This window comes from Crocodylus porosus, unplaced genomic scaffold (genome assembly GCF_001723895.1).
Source record: "Crocodylus porosus isolate Cpor-Errol unplaced genomic scaffold, CroPor_comp1, whole genome shotgun sequence".
Taxonomy (NCBI): Eukaryota; Metazoa; Chordata; order Crocodylia; family Crocodylidae; genus Crocodylus; species Crocodylus porosus.
The window spans coordinates 22188002-22196350 of NW_017728948.1; the positions used below are offsets into that span (position 1 = coordinate 22188002).

The 8349-nt window shown below is 43.9% G+C and overlaps 1 protein-coding gene across 1 annotated transcript in view; it reads left to right on the forward strand.

Moving 5' to 3' along the window:
- LOC109321812 (janus kinase and microtubule-interacting protein 2-like) overlaps window positions 1-3946 on the forward strand; it is a 15339-nt gene extending 11393 nt beyond the window's left edge. Inside the window, exons 4-5 of the mRNA XM_019552568.1 lie at window positions 2041-2118; window positions 3650-3946. Coding sequence (XP_019408113.1) covers window positions 2041-2118; window positions 3650-3946 — 375 coding nt within the window. The remainder of the gene's footprint in view (window positions 1-2040; window positions 2119-3649) is intronic.
- Window positions 3947-8349: the final 4403 nt, after the last annotated feature.

Genomic DNA, 8349 nt, shown 5'->3' on the forward strand with positions numbered 1-8349 from the left:
CCAGAAACCCCTGCCTAGCAGAGGTTTCTGGTCTGGGAGCATGGAGCTATTCATGCTTCCCTGCACCAGAGAGGGAAATGCAGCCCTCCACAGCTTGCCAAACCTCAGTAAGCAGCCCTTCGCCTGAAATAATGGCCCACCCCTGGTCTAAGAGATCCTGGGATCTCTCAGGTTTATTTTAATAATCTTGCAAGAGCAGCAGGACATTGGCCACCATGGCCTCCCTGCTTTACCTGTAGGTGGTTAGGAGTTATGTTTTGGGTTTTGTCAGGGTTGACTCTAGTTTTGCTGTGAGGTTAGACAATGGATGGATTGGATAGGGATGATCCTACCTCATGCAGAGATTGGACTAGGTGACCTCTGGAGGTCCCTTCCAGCCCTACTTCTCTATGTTCTGTGTTATCATAGTCACAAAGGATGGCTTGTTTTTAATAAGTAGAGTGGCACTAGTAATAGGGACATGCATATATTATTATAATTCTTTCTGGTGCTCAAACCCTCTTCAGACTGTCAAGTTGCTGAGCTAGGCAGATTTGTTTTAAGCCAAAAAAAATTAAAATTAAATTGAAATTTATTCATAATTGCTGCTGATTGGCTAAATTCTATTCCTGTGTTCATAAGCGTAAAATCCCAGTAATGTTATTGGGAACTGCATGTGCATCTCTGAAGCAAAATTTGGTCCAGGAATTCCAAGTAAAACTTGGTCAACCTGAATTACTTTTCTTCATTCAGTGATTTGTGAGCAACACAATGCTATGCTATGTTTGGGAGTGGTTCTGATGCTACACTACAGCATCCATACTAGCCCAGAGGCACAGATTTTAAGGAAGTATAAAATGAATAATTCTGTCTCATAGAATGATATTTAAATTGCTTTTTCTTCAAATATTGAGGAAACAAAAAAGTTTATATTTGAACAAAGATGACACCTATAAATTGTAAATCAGATCAAATACCCTTTCTGCTTTCTGGACTACTGGTTTGTGAGCATAACAAAATATCTTGAATGGAAAAAAAGTTAAGCTATATTAGTTGTATTGTTTATCCGGTGTGATGTGCTCATTACATTTATACTTGTTAAAAATTTCAGAGTCCTTTCTCAGTGTACTGAACAAATTCTAGCCCACAGTATACCTATAGATTTCTATTTTTTTTTTTTTGGATGTTGAGTGCTACAACTTACTTTTTGGATGTTGAGTGCTACAACCTAACTTGTTTCAGTGACGGTTGCAATGATCCCTGATTAATACACAAGCAGCCAATAAACAACTGTGTCCAGTTCTTCAGAAACAAAGGTGCTACAGCAAAGTACAGTGAAAGGTCTATTGCCAGCTTCTGCAACTACTTGGGTAAAGTCACTTAACCTTGCTGGGCTTCAGCTTACCCATCTTCTTTGAAGGGCTCCTGCAAAGCTTAGAACCAAATCTCCCTTCTGCCAAGGAAATGTACCTGAGAGCTGGTGAGCACAGAGACCCTTTCTACCCTGTGCTAGCAATGAGACAGGATCTATATCTTGCTCTGAGATGGGATCCTGTACTCCACATGAGCTACTGCTTTCTCTCTCACCTGTCCCACACAGTAGACAGAGGTTTTGCTGCCTAAAGGACATGCCAGCCAGTAGACAGATCAAAGACTACAGCCTGACCTGTTTTAAGGCACATGTGCATTCAGCATCATGATTTGTGCCTTGTGCAGGTAATGTTTCTCATAATACACACACAACAGGTATGTTTCACCTTTGTCCTCAGTCTTTGTGTGTCCCTCCCTTGGGTAAAAGCAGGAATTTTCCCTTAAGTTGTGTGCAGCTTTAGAGATCATCAAAGATGTGTGAGATATGAAGATTTTAAAACTAAATTAAAACTACTATTAATAATTATAATGATTCAATTATTCTAACAATATATATGATCCTTGGCTTAAGATTTTCTGCTACTTTCATATGTAAGTGACTGAAAGCTCTTATACAGAAGTGGTTAACATTATGATACCTTAAGAGTTAGGATAAAAAACAAACCTTCCCTTATTTTTATTATTGCTCAGGACCTGTTCAGTAAACAGAAGGGTTATTTAGAGGAAGAACTCGACTACAGGAAACAAGCTCTGGACCAGGCTTACATGGTAGGAAAAGAACTATCATTAAATGTTCATACTTGATCAGATTTCATAAGATAATTTGAAAAATGAACCTGGGTATTATCCTGCTAGATTTGGAAACCAAACATCATTTCAATGGAGCCAGATGGCCTAGGAAATGAATGTAAAAGATAAGAATGGTCATCTTTTTGCACTGCGATTTACTCCAAGATTGGTGGTAGAACTGTAGTTCCAGGAGCTTGGATAAGTGTGTGCAAAATTATTATGAGCTAAATATTCAGAAAATGTCTTTCAATTTTTTTTTTTTCCCAAGTGTTGTTTTTTTTTAAGGGAAATAAGGGAAATGCTCTGAATTGTCTAGGTGGTAGCAAAATAGTATATCCAGCTTTTTAAGAATAATGAGATCTAAGGAAATGGCAGTAGTATGGCATTAAGGATTGTTTATGACTGTAAATGCTTCAAACTGAAAAAGATCACCAGGTTTTATAGTAGGTTATAGTGGATTCTCTTTCTAGTATCAGAACTATGGGCAAGCTATTTAACCTCTCTGTGCTACAGCTTACTCACCAGTAATACAACAGAATTACCAACCACACAAAGGTGCTGTGAAGTTTAAAGGGATGCTGTCATGTAGTTTAGATCCAAATGCTGTTGTTCTTTAGTGTTGTTTTTTTTTTTTTTAAAATAAGGTCGTATAAAACCTAATAGATAAATATGATAAGGATTTCTTTCTGTTTTATGTAGTAGTCAGCAAAGTTTTCTATTTCAGTTTATGTATTCCCTGTACTCTTTGCCTTGCAAATATTGCCTTATTTGGCTTATACGTGAGATTCTTAAAGTACAAGTGGCTAGAAACTAACCGGAAACAAAGAGGATGATGGGTGATTATCTTCCCACACATATCCCTCAAGTACATAAGCATTTCTCTCTTCATTCTCTGAAATGTCTGATTGTGTGCTTTTGCCTTTGATTCCCTTTCCAAGAGTCTTTTCTGTTGCTTATGGGCGCTTGGAACAAAATGGAGTGAGGAAAACCTCGAGTAACAGCAGGCTAGGATTGTAGGGTCGAGAGAAAGAAAGGCGTGGCAAACTTTTTCTTGCCATGTGCAGTATGTTTGTGTGCAGATCTTGCTCTTCATACTTTTTGAATACTATGGATTGATTTAACAATCCAGCTGAAGGGAACCTCTTGGTTCCTTGTAGCTCAGACTTTTCAGTGGGGCTGGTCATGAGCTGATCGAGAGTTTGTCTCTGGAAATACGCAGAATCTTGTTTTCCTTAGCATGCATTATGAACTCCTGTTAAATCCAAGATCCATTCATTCAACAGACTGCAACACCACGCCTGCCGTGTGAAGTCTCATGAGGTTGCGTGCACTGTGTATGGAATGCTCTTCACTGCTCACATGGTTGCTGCTTTTCTGCTGCCTAGTCGTGCCCATCCTCCGGTCTTTCCTTTTAGGCTTTGCTCACTGGCATTGTTTGTTGTGGTGCTGGGGATGTTTGCTTGCTGTATTCACATGTCAGCCTGTTTGTATGTGATTTGGGTTGCATTAGAGAATCCAGGAGCTGGAGGCCACGTTGTATAACACTCTGCAGCAGGATCCAGGAAGGCGGGCAAGTGAGTCTCTGAATGAAGTGCAGAGGGAGGATTTGCGAGCTGCGGTGGAGAAGGTGCGGAGGCAGATCCTGAGGCAGAGCCGCGAGTTTGATAGCCAGATCTTGCATGAGCGAATGGAGCTGCTGCAGCAGGCACAGCAGGTAACTCACCCCTCATCCCTCCATCTCAGTGTTCCCACTGTTGTTGCCATTGTTGCCAGTACAACAGCACTTACTTCACTGTCACCTTGCTAACTTATGCGTAGTCTTGGTATGTATTATTTGCATTGCTGTTACGCCAAAGAGGCAAATCAAGATTTGGGCCCCACTTTTGTTAGGCACTGTATGCACATAAAATAAAACAGTCACCACACTGCAGAAATAAGAGTTTATGTCCACATCCTGCAACTTGTTCCCTATGAGCAGAAATATACTGGTTTCAATGGAGCTCTGCATAGGCAGAGGGGGTTTACAGGTGCACGTCTGAAAAGGGGCAAGATAAGGTCAGAGGAACTCAGTGTCTCTTGTGAGCGTTAAGCATGGTGTGGAGCACAGAGTGATGGCTTTAAAAAATGAAGATTGGACAATTGCCAATCCTGAACAGGCAGGCCACTTGGCTAGCCCAGTGTATTTGCCTCCTGATTCAAACAGGAAAGTCCCCAGAGCCAAGACATTTTTAATATACTTTTCTAGGTGCAGTTGGGGAACTTGGGAGGTGGGCATGCTCCTGTCACAGCTAAGTATGGTCTTGCAGTTATTTCCACAAAAGCCCCACGGTGGAATAGTTGAGGAAAGAGGCTAAGTCTGTTCCTCTGTTTTTAAGCATCCTAGAAGAATACTTCAAAAAAATGGAAGTATGTTTCCTCACAAATCATTTTTGGAAAGCACAGGCAAATGCCCGAGACTTCTGAAGCCAATGTATTCCAGTAATTGTAGCTGTGCAGATCTTGAACAGCCAGTCCTCAGTTTCTAGCTGAGTTCAAAACCAGTGTTCAAGTCTGTCCACAGTAAGGCTCTTGTCACTTTTTTTAGGTTTATATTGATCTCTCTGATGCTGGTTCTCAAGGATAAGGGGATAGCTATAGTTTAGTTCAGATTGCCTTCCATTCAGATTTAATATGCAGGTTAGTGTTGAGAAGCAGTTATGTCAGCTCCACTGACCCAGCATCCTTGTCTGTGACTTCCATGGTACCAGGATTAACCTTTCTAAAAGCTAAAATACATATACTCAGGCTGTCTGTAGTATTTAAAGCAGTGGTGGATTCACCGAAAAACAGGACGTTCTCTATAGTATTAGGTTTTGTAGTGTTATGTGTAACATAGACTGTTACGGGGAGAGGATGGGGGTGTCTATAGTAGGCCTGTGCAAAAAGGCTAGTATTCGCTTCAGATTCGACTGATTCAGGGAACTGTGATTCGATTTGGTGATTCAAATTGCTGTCCTAAATTGATTCAGCCAAATCTGATTCAGCGATTCAGCCACTGCCGCATCAGCCAAACCTCTGAGTCAAACAGGCCCCAGACCCTGCCCACTCTCCTGGCCCCAGCTCTTAAAAAAAAAAAAAAAAAAAAAAAAAAAAGCCTTGTACTCACTGGCTGCTGCCATGCATAGGGCGATCCCCACTGCCCCATGCTGCATGGGGGGTGCTCTGCCATGAGCCCTGAGAAGCCCTGACAGCCACTGCAGCAGCTGGTTAGTGTGGTGCTTTTTGTGTTTTGTTTTTGTGGGGTTTTTTAAAGAACCAGGAGCTGGGGATGGGTGGGGCAGCTATTGATAGGGTTGGGAGAGTAAGCAGGGGATGGGGGCTTGTGGCTGAGCCTCCCCATGCAGCACAGGGCAGTGGGGGACAGCGGACATTGCCCCACCAACCTGGCAGCATCCAGTGAGTGTGGGGCTTTTCTTTTTCTTTTTAAAGAGCTGGGGCTGGGTGGGGCAGCCATTGACAGCACTGATAGCATGGACAGGGGTGGAGGTGCTCAGGCGCTTGGGGGAGCAAGCAGGGGATGGGGCTTGGTGGGGATCCCCCCCGTCCTCTCCCCCGTCCTCTAGCCCCCTTTGCCCCCTACTTACGGGAATGGAGTTCTGGTCTAGCTCCTTGTGGCGTCAAGTGGGGACTCCAAATTCGGATTCAGAGATTCAGCCATTGAATTGGGCCAAATCTCCTCCAGACTGAATCAGCACCTGACGCTTCGCACAGTGTTTAGGTCCTCTAATATCCCGTAGTACTCTGCTCTTTTCCCTCCCACCTTAAGGGGAACGGAGGGAGAGCCTGTCACAGAAATGCTGCTAGTCCAGAGCAGGTGTCCTCACCCTTGCTACCCCCAGGAGTGGCGGTGGGGCTCTTTGACAGCTGCTGGTCTGGGTTTTGGAACATCAGCTTCACAGCCAGCTTGCCCTCTCCACTGTTGGGAACAGCAGTAGTTGCCAAACAGCCTCTGAATGCCCGCAAGGGAGAAGTCAGGTGGTCAATGATTAGGCTACTGACAGACTTCCTTAGAGGTTGGGAAGCAAAGGAGCAAGCTCTTTTTTGTTCCCAGGCTGGAGCATGTGCTTTTGTAGCAGTCAAACTAGGAGACTGTAAATTTGCGCTCCCTCATAGTGCTCTGCTGTTATAGCATTGTGAAGTGCTGAGGCACATTGTAGTGCCAGAAATACATGCGTGTCCAAGAACCATGTTTCTCTGTCTCTGCCCCTCTCTTTCCCATGGGCAACTGGTGCCTCCCAAGTCTGGGGGGGCCACGAGTGGGGCACTATCGGGGGGCAGTCCCCCCGTGGCCAGCCTTTGGCTGGCAGAGCCAATTTCAGGGGGGGCACTGGTACTTTCCATGCCCCCCACCAGCTGGAGCAGTCACTGTTGGAGGGGGGGCACCAGCACTCGGGGGGGCACATGTCCCCACATCTTCCCTATGCATTACCTATGCTCTCTGCCCCCTGTCTGTCTCTTGGCTCACCCTTTGATAATTTATTACTCAGTTTATTGTTAAGGGCTATTTCTGGTGAGTAGAGACAAGCCCTGTCATAGTCTTAGCTGAGACTTCAACACTTCTAATGAACTGTACTTCAGTTGTCTTATAAGCAGTTGTCTGTTGCTATTGTCATTTACCCTTTTTAGCTATTGGAACATGGGGCTGTGGGTATTGTTTTGTATTAGCTGATGATTCTATAGACCTTTGCCTTCTAATGAATGGAGTGTCAGACCACCTAAAATTTGAGATTATATCCCTGCCTGCATCCTGTAGTGAATATAAGCCTTGATTCTGCTTATAGCTCCTGGAGATTTTCTTCTAGCTCAAGTAATAGGGCCGTTTGTTTTGGGGTAGTGGGTTCTGAGTTCTCCCCCCAGTGCTGCCTGTCTATAGTTTAATTCATAATTGTGATGTATGTTTACAGCTCAGAGGTTCGTTGCAGTGTAGCCCTGGACAGTAGGAATGTTGCAGGAATTATAGTGGGCCATATAATGTTTTTAAGCAGGGCTTCTCATTGCACTCACTCAGGAGTTTTAAGTCATGAGGGAGGTTTACTTAAATAATCAGTGGGTTGAAATGGTACACTGGCAGGTAGCTGTATGAATATTATGGAGGGATTCATCCTGAAGCACACATACTTAACATTATACACTCCAGAGCACCTTTCAAAGGAGCAAAGGTTCAAATGGCAGCCCCAAAACTCCCCTTGCCAAATGGACTTTTTTTTTTTAGGATGAAACACTAAATCTGAAATCTATTAAATTAAATGTAAATGTGTTAGCGCCCTTTCTAGCCTCAAAGAATAATATTATAGAGTTATAGTCATGCTGCTGGAGTTAGAGGAGGTCAGCATTTCCCAAATAAACTCCTATTTGCAGGTACTGATATGACATACTATAAAACATGTAAACTTGAGGCAACCTGGTATAGATCATTTTAGAACAAATATTGTTTGGCTGTGCAGATTCCAAGTCAAAATATATTGGCCACATCATTGGCCATTAGGGCTGTGCAAGATGCCACTGTTCCATTTCGACTTGTGTTTCGATGTTTTGACAAAACAGTGTTTCATTTTGAATTTCGTTTCGATTCCATTTTGTTTTGTTCAAACAGTTTCGATGTTTTGCCCATAGGCTATAATGGGGAAGCTTGAAACAGCCTATAACTTTGTTGTTTCTGGTTTGATTTGGATGAAATGTGCAGGAATAGTAGCCCTTTATCAGGGCATGAAGCCTGCCATGTTTCAAGGAGATAGGTGCAGGGGTTTGGGGGAAACTGCACCTCAAGCTGCAGACAAGCAAAACTCATGACATGGGTAGCACTGTGTGGTAAGGTGCAGCAGGGCGAAAGCTGCAGGCCTGATAGCCCTGGCTGAAGCCATGAAGCCTGCCAGCTATCAAGGAGATAGGTGCAGGGGTTTCAGGGAAACTGCACCTCAAGCTGTTGACAAGCAAAACTTGTGACTTGGGTGACACTGTGTTAAGGCACAGGAGGGTGACAACTGCAGGCATGCTAGTTGCTGCTGAGGCCATGAAGCCTGCCAGCTATCAAGGAGATGGGTATAGGAGCTTCTGGATTCTGGGGGCCTGCATCTCTGGCTGTTGATGGGCAAAACTCGTGACTTGGGTGCTTGTGGGACTGTCTTGGGACACACAGGGGTGAAAACTGCAGGCCTGCTAGGCCCTGCTGCA